Here is a 25,858-nt window from a genome sequence, read left to right on the forward strand (position 1 = left end):
TTTTTTTTTTTTTTTTTTTTTATTTCTTAGTAAAAATGACTATTTATTAATACAAAAGTCATTTTAGATAATTTATCTCTAAAATAATTCTTAAAAAAATATTTTTAAAATAAGAAATAAGAAACAGGATAACATTACTAAACACACCTATTATTAATTCCAATTAATTAATAATAAAAAAGAAAATAAAATCACATAATACGAAAATAATAAAAATAAAATATATATTTTAGAGATTAATAATTAAAAAAAAAAACGAAGCTCATTGGGTGGGTGGTGCTTATTTCAGGGGTTTTTTTTCTTTCTTTCTTATTATTATTATTATTATTATTTTTCTTTATTTATTTTTAATTTTTTTTTTCTTCTCTCTCTGTGACATTTCGTTGCAAATCCTTCTGTAGATCTGTAAGTTATTGTCTCTTGTGCTAGAATTCATGGCTTTTCGCTGCGCACAATGCGTTGAATTTTAGTGTATGTTTAGAATTGTGTGTGTGTGTGTGTGTGTGTGTGTGTGTGTTTCTTTTTGATTTTGGTAATCCTTGTTAGTTGATTTCTCGTTGCTTGATTGGAGAGGTTTCAGAGTAGACGGATCTTGCTCGTTTTAGGGTTGGATGTATTGGATTAGAGCTTGCGTAGTTGGGGGAAGTGGTATTGAGGTGCATTTGATCGATTAGGGCTGGATCTCTCGGTCTATGTTGCGGCTTTAGCTGTAATCGAATTGGTTGAGGTGAGAATTCGGATTTGTTCTTCGGGTTTGGTGTGAATTTGGGGGGGCGTATTTAGGGTTTAAAAGATGGCTCCCAATCCTCCTCCATTTCAGGTGGAGGATCAAACAGATGAAGAATTCTTTGATAAATTGGTGGAAGATGAGTATGTGGAGGGCGATGATTCAGGATCCAAATTCCTCGATGGAAATGATTCTGACGATGCCAAGGCATTTTCTAATCTGAGTATGAATGATGCAGACAATACATTCAAGGATTCTGGTGGTGTTGGTGACCATGGGCATGAAGCCATAGGGGAGAAGGGCTTCGTGGAGGCTGATCCAGGGGCATTGGGAGCACATGCAGAAGAGAAGGCTTCTTTGGTTTCTTCTAATTCTGTAGGGGCTAATGATGATTTTGGATCAGAGTCAACCTCCGATTCGTTGGCGGGCAAGAGCGGTGAATCTGGTGGTCCGGCCATAAAGGAGGTAGGATGGAGTTCGTTTCATGCTGGTTCATCGCAAAATTGGGGGCAGGGGTTTGGATCATATTCGGATTTTTTCAATGATTTAGGTAACAATGACGCAGGGCCTCTCAGTGGGTCCTTGGAGAATAATTTGAATGGTGAAACGATGGTTAAATCTAGTGCAGAAGAGAACCATGCAAATAACTCTGTTAATTATGTGCCGTATCAAAATGATCATCAAGTTTTTGAAGGATCCACAGATCAAAATCATCATCAAGTTTTTGAAGGATCCACAGATCAAAATCATCATCAAGTTTATGAAGGATCCACAGATCAAGTTTCGGCTGAGAATGATTTAAGTAGCAGTCAGCAGTGGGAAGATCTCTATCCAGGGTGGAAATATGATTCGGTTTCGGGACAATGGTATCAAGTAGAGAACTCTGTTGCAGCGGCGAACGTCCAAGCTATCTTTGATAGTAATTTGAACGGCGAATGGCCTGATGTTTCTGCCACAAAAACAGAGGTGGTGTATTTACAAACTGCTCAGTCTGTTGTTGGCACTGTAACTGAGACTAGCACGACAGATGGTGTTGCTAACTTTAATCATGTATCACAAGGAAATACTCGGTACCCTGAACATATGTATTTCGATCCTCAATACCCCGGTTGGTATTATGACACAATTTCTCAAGTATGGTGCTCCTTGGAATCCTATAATTCATCAATTAAAACAACTAATGAAGCTCCGCATAATCAAAACGAGCATGTATCAGCTTATAGCTATAATTATGGCAACAGTAGTATGTATGGTGATAATGTGCAGCCTAACGAATATGGATCGAGCGATGTGAATAATCAAGGCCTAGATGACAAATTGATAGGGTCTCACCATAATGAAAATCAACAGAGTTTGACTAGCTGGTCAACAGAAAGTGTTTCATCTCAGGCTGAGCCAACTTTTGGTGGAAAGCAGCTAGTGGATACGTCTTCAAGTCCTGATTTTTCTGTAAGAAATGAGCAGCAGAAGTCTATTAGTTCTTATGGAACAGTTCCATCATATTTCCAACCAAGTCAGGGTCGTAGTGACGTCAATGGACCTACCAGCTTAAATAGCTTCCCCTCAACTATGGATTATGGTCATCAGGTTCATCAGGAAAATTCGAAGGAACATGAACATGTGTCTCTATCGAGTGACTATTATAGCAATCAGAAACAGGTGACTAATATTCAACAATCTTTTCACGGAGGTCATCAGTCTTCTTATGCTTCAAATGTTGGAAGATCTTCTGCTGGACGTCCTCCACATGCATTGGTAACATTTGGATTTGGAGGTAAACTTGTTGTGGTGAAAGAAAGCAGCTCGTTTGGAAACTCAACTTATGGTAGTCAGGTTAGGACACCCTTTTTATCTGTCTGTTTCCCTCTTGTTGCATATAGGCTAATAGGCAGGAAAATACTCTGTTGCAGGTGTTGGCTTTAATATTTTACTTGTCGATACATATACCACAATCAAAATAATCATGTCCCGCTGTGTGCTTCTTCAAATTAAAAATATTTCAAGATATATTCATTCGGATGCATCGAGTCTACTCTGATCTGTCATCTTTGTTACTTGTGAAGGATCCTGTTGGAGGCACAATTTCTGTCCTGAACATGATGGAAGTTGTCATGGGTAACACTAATGCCAACGCTATTGGCAATGATGTTGGTGCAAGCGATTACTTCAGTGCTCTCTGCCAACATTCCTTTCCTGGTCCATTAGTTGGTGGAAGTGTGGGGAATAAAGAGTTGCAGAAATGGATTGATGAAAGGATTGCAAATTGTGAATCATTAGGAATGGATTACAGAAAAGGCGAAGCATTGAGGCTGCTTCTTAATTTGCTTAAGATATGCCATCAGCATTACGGGAAACTTCGATCACCATTTGGCACTGACACTGTGTTGGGGGTAACTTACTCCCCCCATAGAATATAAATGTGTTTGACATTATGGCCAACTCTTATCTTTATATTTTTACATTTAAATTTACATTGTTGACATTATGGCCAAATGAGGAGTTGAGATATCTCTCCGAGAGGACGGCCATGGAGTTAATAAAAACTCATCTAATTGGAGTAGCCAACACAAGCTTTTTTGTGATTACTCCACATTCCTTATTAGTTTAGATTGGAAGGTCTACTTGTAATTCTGTTGGGGAAGGGACTCCTGCTCCCTTTGCCCACCAGGGTGTTTTCTTTTGCCTGTTTTGGAAGCTTTTTCTTATCCAATAGATCGCTTGTAGGAGATATATTCTTAAGTATGACTAGTGTCATTCATGTACGTGTTACACTGATTATTGTGGCTTTGGAGATTTCTTGTGGTGTGTTGGGCCAATTTACTCCTAATATATTATTTAACACTATCTAATTCCGAGTTTTTTCTGCATCTTATTCAGAGTCCTCACGTAGCTTTCGATATCTATTGCTCTTGCTTCCAAAGAGCTTTCTCTCCTGCCAATATGTGTGTGTGCAAATGATTGATTTAAAAGAGCAGTGTGTGAAGAAGTATATATTTAATTATTGTTTCAATTAAAAGTCAATTTTTTAGAAGAGAAACAATTTAATTGATAAATGAAAAATTCAAATTACTTGTCCAGTTCTCTTTCTCGTAGTTTAATTATTGAACCTTTGGTTTGTTACAACTTATTGTTGCACCGTTCTGAGCTATCCTTACACTATGCCCATGGGCAATGTTCCAACTCTGTTCATTATGAACACTTCAACTACATTTCTTCCTAATTTATACTTGTATTTTTTTATCAGGAAAGTGATAATCCAGAATCAGCAGTTGCCAATCTTTTTGCTTCTGCCAAGGAGAATGGTGTGCAATTCAATAATTATCATTCGCTTAGTCACTGCTTGCAAATATTGCCTTCTGAAGGACAAATACAGGTATTAATTGATAATTCTCCATTCTAAAGCAAATACATGATAACGAGATTGAAACAAGAGTAAATCATTAGCTTCTGGGTGATGTAACATTTTCTTGGTGCATGTTCTAGGCAACTGCTTCTGAGGTTCAAAGTCATCTAGTATCTGGTAGAAAAAAAGAGGCTTTACAATGTGCACAAGAGGGTCAGTTATGGGGACCTGCCCTTGTTCTTGCTTCACAACTTGGCAACCAGGTTAGTTTGTTGTGTTTTTATTTATTTATTTATTTATTTTTCCTGTTGGGTTTTATCTTTGCTAACAATCCTTCTTAGATTATGTCTTGGATTCTCAAATGCATATATTTGGTGAAAACTCCTTATATTTGAAGTCTTATTTATGTATAGCGTGCATTTTGAATTTTGCAGTTTTACATTGATACTGTAAAGCAAATGGCTCTTGAGCAATTGGTACCTGGATCGCCTTTGCGGACACTATGCCTGCTTATAGCTGGGCAACCAGCAGAAGTCTTTTCTACAGTTTCGACGCCTAACATCAATCCTCTGGGTGGTAGCATGGCTCAAAACTCTTCACAGGTGATGTAGGGTTGAGATGCGTCTTAAAAATATATCCTGTATTGCTGTATGCCTTATCCCTTAACTCAACTATGGTGCTACAATGGATAGTATTTTCTTTTCCTTAATGAAATGGAAACCAACTCTGTAATGGGAGAGCAGTGAAGATCAGCTTTTCTTAATTTTTCAGGATATGTGATGTTTTATTTATTTATTATTATTCGGGTATTTGTCCCTTACGAAGCTCATGTGTTGTTCTGTGTGTCATATTCACAGTTTTCTGCTAATAGTATGCTGGATGATTGGGAAGAAAATTTAGCAGTGATAACTGCCAACAGGACAAAAGATGATGAACTTGTAATTATTCACCTTGGAGACTCCTTATGGAAGGAAAGGAGTGAGGTTAGATTATTTCTGAAAAATATTTGCGACTGATGTTTCATTGAATGTTTCATAACCTGAATCGGCTGGGCAACATTTTCAGATAACTGCTGCTCACATTTGCTATTTAGTTGCCGAGGCGAACTTTGAGTCATATTCAGACAGTGCTAGACTCTGTCTTATTGGAGCTGATCACTGGAAATTTCCTCGAACCTATGCTAGCCCAGAGGCTATCCAGGTATTCATTAGATATATTCCATGAAGCACAATCAGTCGTACGATTAAGTTTATTGATGTGTGGATACGGGTGTGACATTTATTGGGCATGTATTGAACACTTGTTAATAAAAATGTGCGGATACTTGTAGACATAAAACAAACAATTATCAGGAGTGAGCTAAAAGTATTCAAACTCTTATTTTTTTTAAAAAAATGGAAATAAAATAGAATATAAGACAAAAATGATTGATTTTTGACTTCTTGTATATAGTTAAAAACATGCATTCTACTGTCCACTGTTCTCATATAGGTGCCTTACATTTTTAGAAAATAACCTCTCTTTGTGGTGTTCTTGATCTTTGGATCTAGCATGTGCTGTCTGCTACTTATTGGAAATTTTCCTTTCTTGTGTATCGTACCGATGTTGTTTTACAATTATTTCCAGCAGTCTTCTGTTGTAAGCACTTCTTTCCTTTATTTATTTATTTTTTTAATGATTTACTTCATAAATTCATACAGAATTTACTTGTGTATCTGGACAGAGAACTGAATTATACGAATACTCCAAAGTTCTTGGAAACTCTCAGTTTATCCTTCTACCATTTCAGCCATATAAGCTCATATACGCATACATGTTAGCAGAAGTGGGGAAAGTTTCAGACTCATTGAAGTAAGTGCCTTCACTGGTTTACATTTCTTTTTTCCTTTGGATAAGAATTATACATCAAAAAAGCAAAAAATTATGAAAAAAAGAGAACCTGGATCCTCCTGGATTTATATATTTTGAATAACAATCTCGAGACTGAAAAATGGAAAAAAGTAATAATTTCTTCATTTTCACTTAAAGCGCCTAAGGTCCCCCGAAAGTTGTAACGTTAGCACCCCAAAGAAGAGCATTCATATTGTTTATCTAAGGAATTTTAACATTTTCAAAAGTATATTCCCAAGAATACTATCTATTGTGATTCCTATCATGTTCCAAAAAAACAAAAAAAGAATATCTATTGTGCTGAGTCAGGAAACGATTAAATATTTGAGACCAAAATCAATAAAAATTCTGTACCTGCATCATCTAGTCCTTTGAGAGAGGCCAAATAGACTATCAAGATTTCTTATCCGTATTCGAATGACTTCGGGTTTTTGATGATCTTACAAGATCATGATATTCTGGAATTTGGATCAGGTATTGCCAAGCAGTTTTGAAGTCACTTAAAACTGGTCGTGCACCTGAAGTTGAAACATGGAAGCAGTTGCTGTTTTCTCTTGAGGAGAGGATTAGAGCCCATCAACAGGTATTCATCCTATTTTCTGGGTTTCAGAACTAAAACATTGAGGCAGTTTCAATAAATGTTTATACAATTTGCATATAACCCGTAGGGTGGATACACAGCAAATTTGGCCCCCGCAAAATTAGTCGGAAAACTGCTAAACTTTTTTGACAGTACTGCTCATCGTGTTGTCGGGGGCTTGCCACCTCCTATACCATCAACTTCACATGGCAATATTCATGATAATGAACATTATCATGAGCCAGTGGTCCCGAGAGTATCAACTAGTCAGTCAACAATGGCGATGTCATCCTTAATTCCATCTGCTTCAATGGAGCCCATAAGTGAGCGGACTGCCGATAGCAGTAAGATGACAGTTTCAAGCAGGAGTGTTTCAGAGCCAGATTTTGGAAGAACTCCAAGACAGGTGTGATGTTTGTAATTTTCATTTTTACTCTGTCACGGTTGAAAAAGATATACCAGATCAAGTGATCAATTCTATTATTTGCAACAGAATCAGATCAGTTCTTCAAAGGAATCAATGTCAGCTGATAGTCAAGGCAAAACATCAGATTCAAGAGCATCTCGTTTTACTCGTTTTGGTTTTGGTTCACAATTGCTTCAAAAGACTGTTGGATTAGTCTTGAGACCTCGCCTGGGTCGACAGGTTGTTACTCGCATCAGATTTTTCTAGATTTTCCTCGAAATCTTTGTATTCTTTCAAACGTGTTGCCTATATCTTTTCTATCAGCCACTTATATTTGTTTTTGTTTTTCCGTTGTGTTACTGAAGGCGAAATTGGGTGAGAAGAACAAATTTTATTATGATGAAAAGCTGAAGAGATGGGTTGAGGAAGGTGCCGAGTCTCCAGCAGAAGAGCCAGCCTTACCACCACCTCCCACAACTACAACATTCCAGAATGGTGGAACTGATTACAACTTGAGATCTACACTAAAGAAAGAAGCACCATCCCATGATGGAAATGTGGAGTTTGCAAGTCCCAATCCTATTCCTGCAGAAAATAGTTCCGGAATCCCCCCTATCCCGCCAAGTTCAAACCAATTCTCAGCTCGTGGACGGATGGGTGTTCGTTCAAGGTACTACATCAAATGTTTAATTCGTGTGTCATCAGTGAAACATATGTTTCCTCGTTGCAACATTCAGTGAAACTCAAGCTGTCTTATTTGATTTTGTTAGGTATGTTGACACCTTCAACCAAGGGAGTGGGAGCTCAGCAAACTTGTTTCAGTCACCTTCCGTTCAATCAATTAAGCCGAAGGTTGCTGCCAGTGCGAAATTCTTTGTTCCAAGTCCCGCATTGCCAACCGAACCGACAGAGGAGACTATACCGGAATCCTGTCATGAAGACACTACAACCATTGAACATCCTTCAACATCCACCACAAACGATTCATTTTCTAGTCCCTCATCAACTATGCCTATGCAAAGGTTCCCTAGCTTGGGAAACATCTCAGTCAAGGGTGCAAATAAAAGTGTCAATGGGCCCTTTGGAGCAGAAAACTCCCGACGAACTGCATCATGGAGCGGTGCAAACTTCAGTGATGCCTTAAGCCCCCCTCATAAACCAACGGGGCTTAAACCTCTCGGCGAAGAATTGGGTATGCCCCCATCCTCTTTTATGCCTAGCGAACAACCACCACCACCTTTTGTCCAAGCACCAATTAATGGCGGTGGTGGCATGGGAGATGACCTCCATGAGGTGGAACTTTAAGTAGTTAACATGTAAATACTAAGTTTTGTTCCTTAGTTGACCCACACAGATACTCGAATACAATCGTCGCGCCTGCATCTCTCCAGCATAAAAAGATCGGTCGTCGTATGCACCAGAATATAGAGTTCATCAAAGCAAGTCCTCAGCAAGTATGTGCCGTTTTTGTTTTCTCTGAAATCTCTTTGTTCCCAACCCTGAAATTTGTGAACACAAATATAGTCCACAATCATCTCTATATGCTTATATGCTTTAGATGTGAGTTGATTTTATTCTCCTAGGAGTTACCAATGTATGATACTTCTGGAGCTGGTATTTTACATTAAAAGCAAAGACAGAAGGCCTTTGTTGGCACCATTGTACAGCTCTTTTGTTTATTAACCCCCGTCCGCCCACCCGCCCCTCCCGTTTTTCAGAGACTAGAAAATGGCCCTTAAGGTGCTTCAAATTTGAACATCATCAAGATGGAAAAGTGTACTGAATTGTGAAGAATAAGACGATTTGTTCCTTGTGATTGCAATTTGCTTTTAGATGTGGATGTGAGGCTTGGAGTATTCTTAAAACATTTTACCTTATAGTGGCAACGAGGGGGTTGCCACGACCGTGGAAGCCATGTTTGCAGTGGAGGAGTGCGTTGAGCTATTTTATGTCATAAAGGATTAAGCATTTTGGAGGTTGCTGATTGTTCATATGTTTGTGGAAATTAAAGTAAGAGTGCAATATTGGAGGTTGAAAGACCTTTCGAAGACATGCAATTTAATAAAACATTCCAACATGAAGTCATTCTCATGATCCTATTTGTCATTTTCGCTCAATGACGATATCCGGAGAATAAGCATCGGCTAACTCTATATCAGTGGCTGCGGTAATACAGAGGATGCAAGCGTTATCTGAAATGATCGGACGAAAAGCGTCGGTAGGTGGCTTTTCAAGTCGTCAAATCCCAGGGCTCAACCCTGGACAAGTGGTAGAAACTAAAAAGCGTCTATAGGTGGCTTTTTAAGTCTGTCGTCAAATCCCAGGGCTCAACCCTAGACAAGTGGTAGAAACTACCAAGCTGGATACAGTAGGGGGCAGAGGGAATTTTCGGTGCAAAAACTACCAAGCTAGATACAGTAGGGGTAGAGGGAATTTTCGGTGGAGCAATGAAATGCGTAGAGATCGAAAAGAACATTAACAGTGAAAACACTCTGCTGGGCCAACACTGACACTAAGAGACGAAATCTAGGGGAGTAAATGAGATTAGATACCCCAGTAGTCCTAGTTGTAAACGATGGATACTAGGCTTACTTGAAAAATCATTTTGAAAAAGTATGAGTTTTTACTATACTTGATGAGGCTACCTGGACACTCAACATGCAATTTTCTCGCAAAGTTATTTTCCATCACATTTTTAGTGCTCATCCATCACATTTTTAGTGCTCATTTGTGGTTAATTATCTAGACACATCGTGTAATCTTTTATAAAATCTTTTTCAATCGCCCCTTTTTAGCGATCATCATTATACTCAGACACACAACGTGTTATCTTTCCACAAAATCATTTTCAATCGTTGTAACACCTCATGTCCAAGACTCATATCAAGATTTGGAACTCGGATTCGACACCTAATTCCCCCGACATGCCTTTGCATCTCTGCAACACGTTCATGTTACCTGTTTGTCTCGAAATGCTTCTAAGAGTGAAAACTATCCTCACAAACCAACGAGTCTTTTTAGCATGTTTTGTCATCATTTATCAACACGAGTCCTTTTAGCATAAGTGAGAACAAATCATACTAAAACAACTAGTGCTGATTTGTAGTAGTAGTTTTCACTATTGGAAACAATTCGAAACAAATAAGTAATGTGACCATGTTGTAGGGATATAGAGCAGTGTCGAGATCATTGGGTGCCAAATCCAATTTCAAATCGTGGACCTGAGTTGTTAAATAGTAATAGAGCTAAATATCTCCCAATAGGATGTGGTTCGAAAAATCCGATAAAATCGAAATGATAAAGAGAAGATTAGCATGACCCATATAGACGTACACAAATCGAGAAATTGTTTGAATCATGTACACGAAGCATTACAATCAACTCTTTTAGCTATGGTTCTTGATTAATTTAATTAACCAAACACACCCCTTGTAATCTTTTCACAAATCTATTTTATTTTATTTTTTTAAAACAAATTTAACAAAAAGTCTTTTTAAGTATTTTATTAAAATCATTGCCAAATTTGTAGCTGCGAACACTCCGTGCATTTTTCCAATTAAAATGAAAAATTGAGCGAGTATGAACTTGGCGATGCCTTTAGGGTCAACGAGTCAAATCCATTATTGAATGGTAACCATTGGATCGATTTGCTGACAATAATTTTGTACACCGCCAGATAATTTCTGAGAATTTGCTTCTCGCAATCCCGTCCCACGCCGGTTTTTCTCCCAAAAACCCTTTTCCAGTTTTGCAACTTGCTATCACAACCTCGGCCGCATTCAATCTCTCGAAAACTGGGACAAATCGATAGAATTAGCTCAAATTCTTCGAAACCCAGTTCCATTTCATCCATGGCCGACCATCCTGATGATTTACACGAACTTCTTGATAGTATGCCCTTCAAACTTCATCCAATCCGTTGTGGGATTCTGTTTCTTTTACGTTTTTCTTCGTGTTTGTTATGAATTCTGTTCGAATTGTCTCAGGTGCTTTGGACGATTTTCAGAAATTCGACCTTAGTCCTTCCGTTTCGAGGTTTATCGATCAATCTCTGTTGGAAACTTCCTTTTGGTAGAGTTTTTAGTCGGTTTCTTGACGTTTTTAGTTCTGTGTTCTTGTAGAAGTGGAGATGGGGCGGAGAGTAGGGCGGTTCTTCCTTCTGGGGTTCAAGGTTTAGGGATGGGTTTGCCTGACCTAAGGAGCAAGAAAAAAGGGAAGCAAAAAGTTTCGAAGGAATCGCATGTCTCTGAGGCTCTTGATAAGCTCAGAGAACAGACCAGGGAGGCTGTCAAGGGGCTTGAATCAGTGACTGGTCCTAAACCTGGTGTTGAAGATTTTGGTAAAGATGCTTTGATGGAAGATTGGGTGAAGCAGTTCGAGGAGATGGCTGGCTCTCAGGTACATTGCTTCAAGCCTTTGGAACTCTTGAATGTTGAATCTGGCCTTTAATTGCATTACTTTTCCTTGTTCTGTCTCTTGAACAATGTTTTGTAGTCTCAAGTGATTAGATTCTGATTAAGGGGGAGTTTGGTATGATGATGAAGGAGTGTGTAGTGTTTTTAGAAGGAGATTTTTATGGCATTTGGTCCATAGTTAAAGGTATTTCTTCTGAAAATGCTTGTAGAAGAAGAGGAGGAGGTAAAGATGCTCTAAATCTTCTTTCATTATCAAGTAACTTGTGACATTTCAGTCATCCTCTTTGGGTTTTCCTTTTCGGGCTTCCCCTCAAGGTTTTTAAAATGCATATGTTAGGGAGAGGTTTCTACACCCTTGTAAAGAATGTTTCGTTCCCCTCTACAACTGATGTAGGATCCCACAATCCACCCCCATCTGGAACCCAGCGTCCTCGCTAGCACTCTTTCCCCTCTCCAATCGACGTGGGGTCTCACAACCCCGCCCCCCTTTGGGGCTCAACATCCTCGTTAGCACACCGTTCGGTGTCTGACTCTAATACCATTTGTAACAACCCAAACCCACTGCTAGAAGGTATTGTTTTCTTTGGGCTTTCCCTCAAGGTTTTTAAAACGCGTTTGCTAGGGTAAGGTTTCCACACCTTTATAAAGAATGCTTCGTTCCCTTCTCCCAACCGATGTGGGATCTCACAAGTGATGTCTAGTTGTTGACCCTTGCATATGCTGACAATAACGAAGACTTATTCTTAGCGTTTTTTTTTGGAGTTTGCAAGTGTTTCTAAATATTTTCTCCCTCATTTTTCAGAAAAAAGCATCTTCCATATCTTTCCAGGTCCTTTTTTGTTAGAAGGTTCTCTATGGAATGACAATATGATTCTTGGTTGCCCTGTATCATTATCTTGCTTTAGGTCCTTCATTTATTGGGGATTTTGCCTTCAGACACTGTATATTCCTTTTACGCAATGGAGTTTTAACTTGTTTTAAACGAGTTCAAATGTCTACGTTATAAGTTTTCTGTAAACCATCATTGCTAAAATTCTTCACTATTGAGAGATAGATGGCTTTGAACTCGATTGGCGAGTGCATTTAATCGACGTTAGGTACTCTGAAATAGTTGAAAATGGTCTAAATGGTCTAAGTTTAACTGTTTATGTAAAATAGGTAGTAGTATTATTGATTTCCCAACCACCTCCCTCATGATATATATTTGTCATCTACGCACACTTAGTTTTTTTAATTGATGGTGTGAACAAAGGCTTCTTTGTTGAATAGAATCTTGGTCAAAAGTTAATCTGGTTGGATGTACTTGGAAATGAGATGGAGTGGATATTTCATTGAAGGAATAGCCTTATTTACAAATTGGAAGTTTGAACACGGGGCAACCAGTAGAACCTTGTTAGGTCCCACATTGGTTGAAGAGAGGAACGAAACATTCTTTATAAGGATGTGGAAACCTCTCCCTATCAGACACGTTTTAAAACCTTGAGGGGAAGTCCAGAAGGAAAAACCCAAAGAGGACAATATCTGCTAGTGGTGGGCTTGAGCGGTTACAAATGGTATCAGAGTCATTCACTGGACGGTGTGCCAACGAGGACGTTGGGACCCCAAGGGAGGTGGATTTTTAGATCCCACCTCTGTTGGAGAGGAGAGCAAAACATTCTTTATAAGGGTGTGGAAACCTCTCCCTATCAAACGTGTGTTAAAACTTTGAGGGGAAGTTCATAAAGGAAAACCAAAGAGGACAATATTTGCTAGCAGTGGGTTTGGGTGGTTACAAATGGTATCAGAGCCAATCACCGAGCGATGTACCAACGAGAATGCTGGGTCCCGAATGGGGGTGGATTGTTAGACCGTACATCGGTTGGAGAGGGGAACAAAGCATTGCTTATAAGGGTGTGGAAACCTCTCCCTATCATACGTGTTTTAAAACCTTAAAGGGAAGCCCATAAGGGAAAGCTTAAAGAGGACAATATCTGCTAGCAGTGGGTTTGGGTTGTTACACTCCTTTTCTGCAAGAAAGAGGCGTAGAAGGGTTTTCTTCAATCATTGTTCTTTCGAGTAGTCCTAAGCGATTTCATGGTTCTGCATTGGAATCTAAAAAAACTTCTTATATTTTTTTTCCCAAGCTCCCAAGTGTTAAATGGGGAAGAATTTTTATATTCCAATCTAAATGTTGCCTTACCACCTTTCCCTTCACTTATCTTACCCCTCAACAATCATTATGTCTTCACTCCTTTGGGCCATGTTCTAGGCTTAACAAGAGGAGTTATTCACTCGACAAAGGATCGTCCACCTCGTGGGGACGTCTTTGTGATTGACTCTGAGGTAAGTTTGAGTCGTGTGGAATCAGTCATTCAGCCAATGGATTTCAATATGGAGGTTGATGTTTTTGAAGTTTTTTCGAAAGTCTTTTGACTTATTATTTCAGTGTTGTGACAGAAGAAGGAAACCGCATCATTCATGTCGGCCAAATTTTGTGTGTTGATAGAATCTTGAGGTTTCGAGTTTCGTGAAATTTCTCTTTCGTGAAATTATTTCCGGTTTAGCTTTACAAAGTTTTGTTTTGAATTCATATTTAGATTGATGACTTAGTTGAGGAGATTTTTTATTTCTTTGCTGGTGATGGTTTTTCCAAAAATTTCTTTCAATGGGTTAATAGTTTTTGAAAAGCTGAAGAGTTTTTCAAGGTTGCTTGATGATGGGTTTTTTTAAGGTTTGTCGTGGGTTGGTGATCGGTTCTTCGCTTTCTTTGGAAGACGTGAAGTAGTTTTTAATTTTTTAGTGTTGGGTGGTGTGAGATCTCACATCGGTTGAAGAGGGGAACGAAGCATTCTTTATAAGGCGTAGAAACCTCTCCCTAGCAAACACGTTTTAAAATCCTTGAAGGGAAGCCCGAAAGGGAAAATCTAAAGAGGACAATATCTGCTAATAGTGGGGCTTGGATTATTATAGGTGGAGGCCTTATTTATAGTTTCCTCGTTCATTTGCAAGCCCGCTAAGTTTTTCGGACAAAGTTTTTCGAAATTGAACCATAAATGAACATTTTCCTTGGGGCACCCTTTTGATCACTCTGTTTTGGCCATTTTTCCATTTGAGTCTTATCATGAATTTTTAACGTGCACTATTTGTTAGGACATGGAATCCATTGTTGAGACCATGATGCAACAACTTTTATCCAAAGAGATCCTCCATGAACCAATGAAAGAAATAGGAGAAAGATATCCCAAGTGGTTGGAGGAGCATAAAGCAAGTTTGAGCAAAGAAGAATACGAACGCTACTCTCAGCAATACGTACTGATAAAAGATCTCAACATCGTGTACGAACGTGAACCCGACAACTTCAGTAAAATCGTTGAGCTCATGCAGAAAATGCAAGAATGTGGTCAGCCACCAAATGATATCGTGCAAGAACTGGCACCTGATTTCGACTTAACAAATCTTGCACAACTGTGAGTAGATTCTCCCTGTTCTTATCTCTCGTTCGTTCTTTTCGTATCGTTCGTCATGAACATATTTTAACGAATATACTCTCTCGATATGTGTATATATATATGTGCAGATCTCCAGAGATGTTGGAGTCTCAGGCAAATTGTTGTATAATGTGAGGTAATGGTAATGCTTTTGGATGATCTGATATGTGCTGCTGCTTTCCTTCCATTGATTTTCTCATATTTGCTCAGAAATATTGTTAAATCTCCAAGAAATTACTTTGTCCAATAAATAATTATATGTTGTTAAGTTTCAATGTTCAACCCTAGTTTTTAGTTTATACTCAAATCTTATAATTATACCTTGCCTGCCTATTGTGCCTTTTGCCTTGGTTTCAATCGTGCACTTTTTTTTCGATCTCACACTCACACGCACACACACACGCTCACGAACATAAGATTATTGTAGTAACGGGCATGGTTTCTACCTTGTCTGTTTGTCTGGGCTTCGGCTTGGATTATGGATTGGAAATAATGTAGCACCTTGTAGTAACGGACATGGTTTCTATCTTGTCTGTTTGACCGTAAACTTTGTCTCGTTGTATCAATTTTAACTTCGTGGGAGAAAGAAAAGAGAAAAGGAGACTAATTATTATCTCTTTCGTTTCCACATCTTTGTCATATTTAGAAACTTCAATATTTATATCAATTTAGTCTATAAACTTTCAAAAGTGTTTAATAGGCTCCTAAACTATCGTTCTATCTAGTGTTAATAAATTCATATTCGAAATTTTTTAAAGTTAGTTACATAAACATTCAATTTAAACATTCAATTTTGTTTTTAGTCTATCAATAGAATATAACATTCAAATAGGTATCATGCTAATTAATTTAAAATTTTTAAACACAATTTGACACAAAATTAAAATTTGAATGATTTGTAAAGTTCAATCACGAGTGAAATAGATTTCTAAATTCAAATCAAACATATTTCAAAGAATATTTGAACAATTTTTCAAGTTTAATAAATTTTATAAATATGATTTTATTTAGAATTTATTCACCAAATTCCATAAAAATCACAAGAAAGTGAAAACTGTGTGTATATATATATATATATAATCCCTTTCCACGTATAAAAATGAGTATAAACACTATTTTCTTACACTAAACCAAGCCTTTTCCATTTTCAATTCTATTCCCCAGAAGGAAAAAAGAACTGTCCGTTCCAAATCCCAATCATCAACACCATTTATTAAACCTAGAAGGCGACAAAGACTCACCCGATTTCACCGCAAAGAAAGCATCTCTGTCAATCGAAGACCGGATTGCCGCTGCCATCCTCACCGCCGCCGTCCAGACTACCGGCGCCGCGCAGAAGGCGTATACGAAAATGCAGAGTCCTCTGACCACGCCGTCGGGATACCAGGGAAAGGCCATGACGAGAAGGACGCCGAAGATTCCGAGGGACGGGACGAGGACGGAGAGGATGGGGAGAAGGAAGACGGTAGCGGCGAGGAAGGAGAAGGTGTAGGAGCCTAGCAAGAAGAGGCCCCATCCAAGGAGCGGGTGGATGGTGGTGGGAATGATGAGGAATGGAATGGCGTAGGCGGCGAGGATGGACCAGAAGGCGGCGAGCTTGAGGGCGTATTGGAAGGAGGCGGCGGGTTTTTCCGATCGGCGGTGGGAGAGCTTGGTGAGATTAGGGCGAGCGAGACGGATCATGGCGAGAATCCCTAGGTAGAGCAGAATCTGGATGAAAACCACCGGCAACTCCCCTCCGTACCTGTGAGTATTTTAGTCAATTAGGTTTCGCAAATTTGTAATAATTTTGTTCGGAGAAATATCAAAATTGGCATATAATAAATTAGTTTTTAATATAAATAATATGTAATAATTCAATCTTTAGCACAAATATTTTAAATTATTATAAATTGGAAATTACATAACAAAATTTTACAAAATTATAAAGGTTAGAATTAAATTGTAATAAAATAGAAATATATTAAACTAAAATTTAAAGATTAAATTAATAATTTCATAAAACTTTAGAGACCAAAAACTATTTTTAAAATATTTAGATTAAAAAGTGATGGAAAACCTAAAGCTTTTTTGGCTTTATTTTTATGTGTACAAAAATTTAATCCAAATTCTATTTAAATAATTATAATATATGTTAATTTATTAAAACATGTTAATTAAAAAGTTAAATATCATTTTAGTCTAACTACTTCCCCTTTTAATTTAAGTCATTAATTCTCAAAATTATAGTAAATCTTAAATTTAGTCTAATTTAGAATAATTTTGAATTTAATATTTTATAGTTATTTTTTATTATCAAAATTAATTAAATAATAATAACAATCGAAAACACATAAACCAAAATGAAAAAAAAATAAATAAAACAAAGTATAACCTTTAAAAGTTTAGGTGAAAAGGGAGAGAATTTGATTACCCAAGAGTGCGACGACGTTGTTCATGCCATTGGAGGCCAAGAGGTAAGACGGGCCACGACCACCAATACCATGGCTTCAACCATGGGGCCCCGGGAAATGTTATTACGCTGTTTGGGCCACACGGGATGCTCCATCGCAATCTTAAATCTGTATTGCATTGATCGTTTAATGAATATTGCCAACCAACACTAAGATTTTGTTTCAAATTTGGTCTTTGGCTACAGTAGGGAAAAAAAAAAACAAGGAAGCAAGGACTTACAATAATAAGTAGCATCCATTTGATAGCCCAAGGGGAGCCTAAAGTTGCCATCAAGAATGGAGCCGTTAGAGGGAGGATAGAACATGGGCTGGTTGAGCAAATCAGGGAAGTAGCTGCCAATGAAGCCTTGATCTGCACCATCTGGGTTCTCTCTCCCCACTCTCACCTCATTTATCATGTCATCAAATACCCTCTTTGATGGCTGCCATCCATTATTAAACATTCAAATATCTCATTACAACAAAATATTTATTCTATACGATATTGTATTACAAACCATGACTTTCCACAATGATATGATATTGTTCACTTTGAACAATACCAATTAGCAAATGTGTGACTCCCTCCCAACAATTCTCAACAATCCTCCCTCAAACAAAGTACACCATAGAGCCTCTCCCGAGGACTATGGAGCCCTTGAACAACCTCCCATTAATCGAGACTCGACTCCTTCTTTTAGAGCCCTCAAACAAAACACATCATATTTTTAACTACACCTTCAAGGATCACAACTTCTTTATTCGACATTTGAGGGTTCTATTGACAAGACTAAATTAAAGGCATAACTCTGATACAACCACGATTCTTAAAAATGGTATGATATTGTCTACTTTAAACATAAGTTTTCATGACTTTACTTTTGGTTTCTCCAAAAAGCCTCATACGAATGGGAATATATTCTTTACTTATAAACTCATGATCATCCCCTTAAATAACCAATATGAGACTCCTAGCAACCATCTCTAACGTATAGATCTCCATAATGATTGGGATTTACCTGGAGAACAAAAAGGCCGGTGTGGAAAATGCAAGGGTTGATGAAGACGGCACAAAACTGACCACATTGGAAGAGCTCGTCGGTTTTCTGAAGGAAGAGATTGTCAGAATCCAGCATCACCACTCTATCATAGTCCACCAAACTCCATGCATATAGTTTGTTCAATGTTAACTTGAACCTCTGGTCAAAATTAGATTGGTTCCTATATGGGTTGTTTACGTTGTCCACACTCACCACCTTTGCTCCATCTTCTTCCTTCCTGCACTAGCAACTTTAATTATAATTCAACCAACAAAACACTCAAAATCAAGTCATAGAAAACCTTCTCTATTTAATCATGAAAAAAGTCTTCTAACTAACACGCTAAAAACTTAGATGAATTCAAATACTTAAACATAACGAAATTACAGTTGATGAAAACATGGCTCATCAATCAATCTAACTAATATCTTCATATTAAAGCTAATTAGAAAAATATACATCAATACAGTAAAGTCTAGGGATTATTCCCTTCATTAGATACTTAACTGATTTTAATTTAGCTTTCATTTAATAATTTTCCCACAAATTTCCTTGGTCGAAAATGTCAAACAAAAGAACAAAAGGGTTGGCAAACACTGAACATTAGGAAAAAGAAACAAAGACAACTTGTTCCTTTCAAACCATTTCTTGACATTGACCAAACAAATCATTATTTGAAAAAATTAATAATAACAAGACAAAGAGAGACAAAGAAAAAGAAAGACAAAAGGGTTGTTGGCCCAAATGTTTCAGAAAGTCATTGTTCCAAATTCTGATAAACAACCCCATAAACCTCTTCCTTTCCTACCTGATCTTTTCCACCTCCGATAATCATCAGTCTCTCTAGCATGGAGTGAAATAATATAATAACAATTTGTTAATTAGTTATTAATATGATTAAAATAACAAAATACTTGGAATCAAACCATTATGATTATTCAAACGTAAGTTGCAGAAAGAAATAAAAAGTGACAGATTATTGTAATCAAGTCAACTGATCAACAAAGGGGATTTCTCAATAAAAAAACAAACAACTGGGGATTACTTTAAAAAAATATTATTTGAAAAAATATATATGGAGAGAGAAAATGCAAAAAATAAATAAAAAGAAAATTATCTTGCTTCACAAATTATGTAGCACCTTGATTTTATTTGATAATAATTTGGTTTGTAGTTTTTTTTTAAAGTAAATTTAAAAATACTATCTACAAATAATGATGAGTTTCCTTGTTATATCTTCTACGGATGATTTCAAAATCCAAACTCAAACTAAAAGCTAACCAAATTAAGAAATTGTTTTTGTTTTTGGAAGGAATCAAACATTTATTTGGGAGATACAAAATCATAAAAAACCAATGTGTCAAATTATTTTTTAATTATTTAAAATAATTCTATACGTGCCTTTATATTAATAATTAAATTTTCATAAAATTTAAATACAAAATATCTAGAGGTGACCGTCCATCACTAAAATTTATTATAAAAGTTAAATATTCTTAATTTTTTTTAATAGAGTAAGATTAAGTTGAATTATAACTTGATTTTCAAGTTGGTCGAGTTGACCCTACCAAAAGAAATGTAGACTCACAAATAAAACTAAATTTTGTATTTTCCAAAAATTCAACCCCACCTAAACCGAAAAAAGATCTAACCTAACCAAACATTTATAATTTGAATGGGTAGTCCAAATTGATTGGATTATCCAGTCATATGAACATCCATCACATTATAATGATCCTTTACTTAATAGGAATCCAAATCGACTCACTCTCTTTTGATACCAACTCCAAAGAAGTACATTTTTTCTTTAAGAAGGTGGTTGGAACTCAAATGACAAATTCTAACATAAACGAAGATATTTATGAACTAATCAATGGAAAAAAAATTAAAGAAGATTAAAAGCATAAGCTAAAAGGACAATGATCTAATCATAAATTGGACCGAACTGCTGTTTTATCCAATATTCCAACTAATGATCTAATCTTGATTTTAAACCACTAATCGACAAACAAATAACTAAATAGCTTGAGAAAACATCAAATTTTCAATAATTTAAAAAGCATGACTCACTATTTGGTATCATGAAAGGTTGAAGAAAAGTTGAGAACTTTCGTCTATTGACGCGTAAACTAAACAAATTAGCATTCTTTGTTTATATAACTCTCGAAAGTATTATTAAAATCAATTATAATTTTTAAAACTTAAAAAAAAAAAAACATAAAATTTTATTTTTTGGTTAAACCCAAAACAAAACCAGATCAAGTTTAAAGAAGAAGGTAATATTATATTATTGTGGAAAGTAGTATTAGTCTAAGAAGAAAAACTGTTAAGAAGACAAACTTATAAAAAAAATGTAAGTTTAAAAATTTTATAAATTGAGTTTTTAAATTTTTTTAACTGATACATAAAATTAAAATTTATATCTACATATTAATTAATTTTCAAAAGCCTTTAAATTCCTACCAAAAAAATGTTTATTAGATATAAAATTCACTTTATTTGTGTGGTGGTGTCTGGCTCTTGAAAATTGGGTTACGGAGGGAGAAAGAAAAGAGGAAGGGGGCACACCAAGGCTTATCTGTTAAACCCAGCACTAATAATTTCAAGACGGACAATTGGATAAACTCGCTCAGGTACTTTTTTTAGTCCCTTCAGCTCTATCGATCCGTCCAAAATCAGACAAAAAAAAAAAATAAACATAAAAATCGTAATCACCAATGCATGATCAATTTTTCATGAACCACGTGTCACCTCCCTATACGTAGGCCATATCATTTCCCCCACTGCCCGAACCCCCATTACGACAACCTTTTAAAGAAAAGACCTGACCGTAGGAACATCGACCATTAAAAATCATCCTTACTGACGGTGTATTTATCAATTGGAAGGCAAGGCAACAATATTGATATTAAAGAATGGTTGATTTTTCTCATAAATACCTATAAAATTAAATTAAAATTTTTATCAAACTAAATAATGGATCCATTTTTTTACACAATTTTCAATTGATTTTCAAATTCGAAATTACTCCGAATTTGATCCAAGTAGGTTGATCAAATTTGGAAGGGATAGTTTTCTATCTATATAAGCTAAAAACTCATAAAATTTAATTTAAAAATTTTTCTGGAAGGTAAAGGTTAATATTAAAACCATGAATTTCAAATCTAGAGGAGTCTTGTATTTGTATTCTAGGCTAAAGACGGAAAGAAAACAAATCGGCCGGCCACCATCCGTCGGCCGCGATCGAAGTCGACCGGCGCCGGAGATGACAGGAGAAATGTTCGGGTGCTACACGGACTACGAAAGTTAAAATAACTTTCCACCATTCACACCGTTTGTTTAACGATTACTGTTTCAATCCAACGGACAAGGTTGAAAAGGAACACCACAATCTGGCCCTACTTCCTAATTCTACCAGACCTACGCTCTGCCGGACCCGCCGGGAACCAAATCCGATGGAAAATTATTGCTAACGATGTCAGTTTCAGTAAACAGAGCAAGCAAAGAAGAGCATATGGAGAAACCGAAAATCGCGCAAAAATAGGAAAAAAATGAAATGAAAATACAAAACAATAGAGGAGAGAGAGAAAGAAAGAGATACGGAATCTTACAGAGCACGCACCCAACGGTCGGGCACATCGCGAGAAGCAATGACGACGAGATCGGCTTCGACGTTAAGCTTCGCAAGCGATCTAATCAACACTCTCGTCGCTACATAGAACTCGTAGTCCCTCGGCGTTCCCATGTACATCATCGTTGCATAAGCGTTTCTGTGCTTCATCGTCTTCGTTTTCATCTTCGTATACTCCGCACTCGATTCTTCAACCATCACCGCTGCTAGCACCACCACCAACACCGCCGAAATCCTCAAAACTCCGTCGAATCTCATCGCACTCCGGTTCTCCAAATCTTTCAATCACTTCACCTCAATCTCAGCATCGATCGATCAGTCAAGAAGTCGATCCTCTGCTTCTCTCTCACATCTGGATTTTCCCATTTTCTCCACGAAAGACGACGCTGTTTCGAAATCTCACGGAAGCTCGTTCCCCGTTTAGATACAGAAACCTCGGAATCAGAGGATGAACTTGCGGCGACGGCGAGGGAGACTTTCCGTTTGCTTTTTATTGTTCGAGCGGGAAGAGGAAAGGGCGAGGTTAGAGACAGCGAGGAAATGTGGCGTTATAAAAACCATGGACGCGTTTATTTATTCTCTGTAGCTTTGAATCTAGGCCGTCCATCTTAAATACCTCTAAGATTGACCGGTCCCAGTTGGATCTTCCACATTGGATTATTCCCCCCCGGTTTATCAATAAAGCCGTCACCACTCCTCCTTATAACGCTTCTTGCCACCTTCTAGTGGCATTCTACCTGAATTCGGTTTATGTTAAATTAAATTTTATTACATATTATTATTATTATTATAATAATATAATAATAATAATAATAATTCTTAGTTCAGAAATTAATTTTTTTTTTACGGTATATCTTATTCTTAATTAATTTCTAAGAGGTTGCTCGTATGATTATTTTCTTCGCATATTTTTTTTTAAATAGGATTTGGACGGTTTCATTGGTGCCATTTTTTTTCCTTTTTGGTTTAGGTATTTGGTTGCTCGTTTCATGTTGCCAAACTTGTAAAACTATAATCCACGAATATAAATCGGACAAATTTCATGAACTTTTATCAAGAAATGAGGAAGATATAGTCGATCAAAGTTGTAGAAAAAACACATTTTTTTTGCTGTGATTCCTTCACGAAAGTTGGAGAGCTCTCCGTCACAAATCTATAGCCCTTGGAATCATGAAATTTCATTAAGGTTCGATGAAGATATTAAAGTTTGAAGTTTATGTAGAAAAACTCAAACCAAACCTTGAAAACTCATGCTCGATCTCCTTCCTCGTCTATGTTCTTGGCACCTAAAGGAATGTTGTAGAGGTTACTCCTACGAACAAAATCCCTAAAATCCCAAGGTAAGACCGCTCAACGTTGGGCAATGAATCGAGCTCGTTTTGTACATCGATGAGGGGGTTTTCCTTCTCCCGACCTTCGATTTTGGCCCTCCTTCCTTTGAATCCGCTCTTAAATCAACTCTTAAATCTTTAGAAAATGGTTGAAAATCACTCATTTTAAACATTCACCCACGTTTCTCATTTCTCCGGTACTCTGGCTAGCGACCATTATACCTTTTCTTTATATAAGAATCTGGGTATTACAACCTCGCTCTATAGCACACCTTCGTTCATATATCACTTAAAAACTGAACAGTAACACGAATAAATATAAAAATACTCAGTTCGTTCATGGTCACATTCTTAAATCATATGCTATAGTCACTTTCATAAGTCATGGGCTATAGTCGCTTTCTCATGTCATGGGCCATAATCACTTTCATATATATGAGACTATAATTATTTTCATCAATTTTAGGTTATAGTCGTTGTCATAGTAAACCGTGGGCCTTCATAAGATATATATTAGAACATAAAGGTCATATTCTTCGGCTTAATAAGTATGGGTATACAATTACTTAGTTTCTATAGGTCCCAATTATAGTATGTGCGAGTCAATTGGAAGCTGCCACTACAAGGTTGTGAGATTCCACATTAGTTAGAGAGGGGAACGAAACATTCCTGATAAGAGTGTGAAAACCTCTTATAGATGCATTTTAAAATCGTGAGGTTGACGACGATATATATTGGGTGAAAGCGAACAATATCTACTAACAGTGAGTTTGAGTTGTTACAAAGGTTTATCTTGACACAATGTCTCGTGAAATCATAAACACAAGAGGAGCGACCCTAAATCAACAATGGAAATACAAGTATGGACCTATCAATCTGGTCGATTCACTACTAGAGGTTTATGATTTTTTGAAAATCATGTTAATTTTCTCATGTTTTTTATTTATTTGAAACATTTAAATTTATACTTGAATTTCATAAATAAAAATATATTTTTTTAAATTTAAATTTATACTGGAATTTTAGGAATTATTTATTTATTATTATTATTATTATTTTTTTGCTAATTTAATTTTAGGAATTTTATGGAATGATTATTTATTTTTGGTATTTTCTTTATGACTATGGCTATATATATATATATATATATATATATATATATATATATATATATATATATNTATAATTATTTTCATTAATTACGACTTCCATCATAAATAATTTATTATTTTGTATTCGTCTTAGGGAAAAATAATGAAAACTAGAGGGTATAGTTATAATTAATGTCTATTAAATTATTTACTAATTTTTCATAATTATTAAAATTAATTAAAAAAATTTACTATCATAATTATTTTAAATTAACGGAAAGTTAACACAAAATACCAAATATAAACAAAAAATAATTAAAACCATGAAGTCAAACTCATAAAATAGAAATGATGAGATCTCGTGCTCGTTGGAGAAGGGAATAAAACATTTCTTGGAAGGGTGTGGAAACCTCTCCTTAGAATATGCGTTTTAACTATGAGACTGATGACTATACATAATAGGTCAAAACAAACAATATCTGCTAGCGGTGGTCTTGGTTGTTACAAATGGTATAAAGCTAGACACCAAGCGGTGTGTCAACAAGGAAGCTGGCCCCAAGGGGGTGAAGTGTGAGATCTCATCTTAGTTGGAGAGGGGAACTAAACATTCTTTATAAAGATATGGAACCTCTCCCTAGTAGACATATTTTAAAACTATGAGGCGAACGATGATACGTAACATAACAAAGCAGACAATATCTTATAACGGTGGGCTTAGGCTGTTACAAATGGTATTAAAGCCAGATACCAAGCGTGTGCCAACGAGGACGCTGAGCTCCAAGGGGGTGGATTGTGAGATCCCGCATTAGTTATAGAGGGGAACAAAACATTTTTTATAAGCGGGTGAAAACCTTTCCCTAGCATACGCACTTTAAAATCGTGAGATTGATGACGATACGTAACGGGTCAAAGTGAACATTATCTACTAGCGGTGGGTTTGGACTATTACAGAAATATAACGTTTTTAAATATAGAGATCAAATGAAAGTTAAACTCAAAATTTAAGAGTAAAATTGTAATATTTAAAAAATATAAGGTCTAAATAGAAACAAATTAGATAAGAATCATGGGTGTGTTTTATTGTTTTTGTCCCTTTTTTATGTTAAATTTATAAACTTGTATCGAAAAAATTATAAATTCACAAGGTCCTGCAACGTCACATTTCATCTTGTTACCTTTAGCTTTGAACAATATGATCCCACATGCTTTTACATCGACCTGGAACTTTATCGGGATCTATTTGAACTCTTTATTGGGTCAAAAGAGTCTTGAAGCACTCAACTAGAGCTTATGGAGTGATTTTAACGGTAAGTGGAGCTTAACGGAACGTTACTGGTCACTATAAACACTTGACTTCATTAAGCACTCATGTAAGTGGTCTATTCGAGCATGAACAACTGATTGACGAGCCGAACCACTCCAGTTTTATCTAAATATGTATTGTGAGATCCCGAAAGAGGAACAAAGTATTTTTTATTAGCGTCCTTAATAGACGCATTGTTAAA

The 25,858-nt window shown here is 36.5% G+C and overlaps 3 protein-coding genes across 5 annotated transcripts; 2 read left to right on the forward strand and 1 right to left on the reverse strand.

The window, feature by feature from the left end:
* The first annotated feature begins 354 nt into the window (after positions 1 to 354).
* On the forward strand, positions 355 to 8,765 carry LOC111500221 (protein transport protein SEC16B homolog). Of its 3 annotated transcripts, none has more exons than XM_023151900.1 (14): positions 355 to 1,412; positions 1,449 to 2,560; positions 2,791 to 3,117; positions 3,972 to 4,100; positions 4,211 to 4,333; positions 4,505 to 4,672; positions 4,928 to 5,053; positions 5,136 to 5,270; positions 5,794 to 5,921; positions 6,435 to 6,543; positions 6,629 to 6,946; positions 7,034 to 7,186; positions 7,312 to 7,616; positions 7,717 to 8,765. In XM_023151900.1, exons 1-14 carry the CDS (start codon positions 794 to 796, stop codon positions 8,249 to 8,251), a joined length of 4,287 nt encoding a protein of 1,428 aa, XP_023007668.1. In that variant the 5' UTR covers positions 355 to 793; the 3' UTR covers positions 8,252 to 8,765. The 3 variants fall into 3 exon arrangements, with proteins under 3 accessions (XP_023007668.1, XP_023007669.1, XP_023007667.1); XM_023151901.1 differs by having other exon boundaries at positions 1,485 to 2,560; XM_023151899.1 differs by having other exon boundaries at positions 355 to 2,560.
* A 1,768-nt stretch (positions 8,766 to 10,533) lies between these two features.
* On the forward strand, positions 10,534 to 15,161 carry LOC111465099 (peroxisome biogenesis protein 19-2-like). Its single transcript, XM_023109390.1, has 5 exons — positions 10,534 to 10,837; positions 10,933 to 10,981; positions 11,068 to 11,344; positions 14,491 to 14,807; positions 14,918 to 15,161. Exons 1-5 carry the CDS (start codon positions 10,798 to 10,800, stop codon positions 14,961 to 14,963), a joined length of 729 nt encoding a protein of 242 aa, XP_022965158.1. The 5' UTR covers positions 10,534 to 10,797; the 3' UTR covers positions 14,964 to 15,161.
* Positions 15,162 to 15,865: 704 nt separating this feature from the next.
* Positions 15,866 to 22,649, reverse strand: LOC111500305 (putative glucuronosyltransferase PGSIP8). The gene is made up of 5 exons (XM_023152039.1): positions 21,912 to 22,649; positions 18,280 to 18,538; positions 17,502 to 17,703; positions 17,242 to 17,389; positions 15,866 to 16,572 (listed from the first exon to the last, which is right to left on the reverse strand). The coding sequence occupies exons 1-5, from the start codon at positions 22,187 to 22,189 to the stop codon at positions 16,029 to 16,031; spliced, it is 1,431 nt and encodes a 476-aa protein (XP_023007807.1). The 5' UTR covers positions 22,190 to 22,649; the 3' UTR covers positions 15,866 to 16,028.
* Positions 22,650 to 25,858: the final 3,209 nt, after the last annotated feature.

This window comes from Cucurbita maxima, unplaced genomic scaffold (assembly GCF_002738345.1).
Source record: "Cucurbita maxima cultivar Rimu unplaced genomic scaffold, Cmax_1.0 Cma_Scf00028, whole genome shotgun sequence".
Lineage (NCBI taxonomy): Eukaryota > Viridiplantae > Streptophyta > Magnoliopsida > Cucurbitales > Cucurbitaceae > Cucurbita > Cucurbita maxima.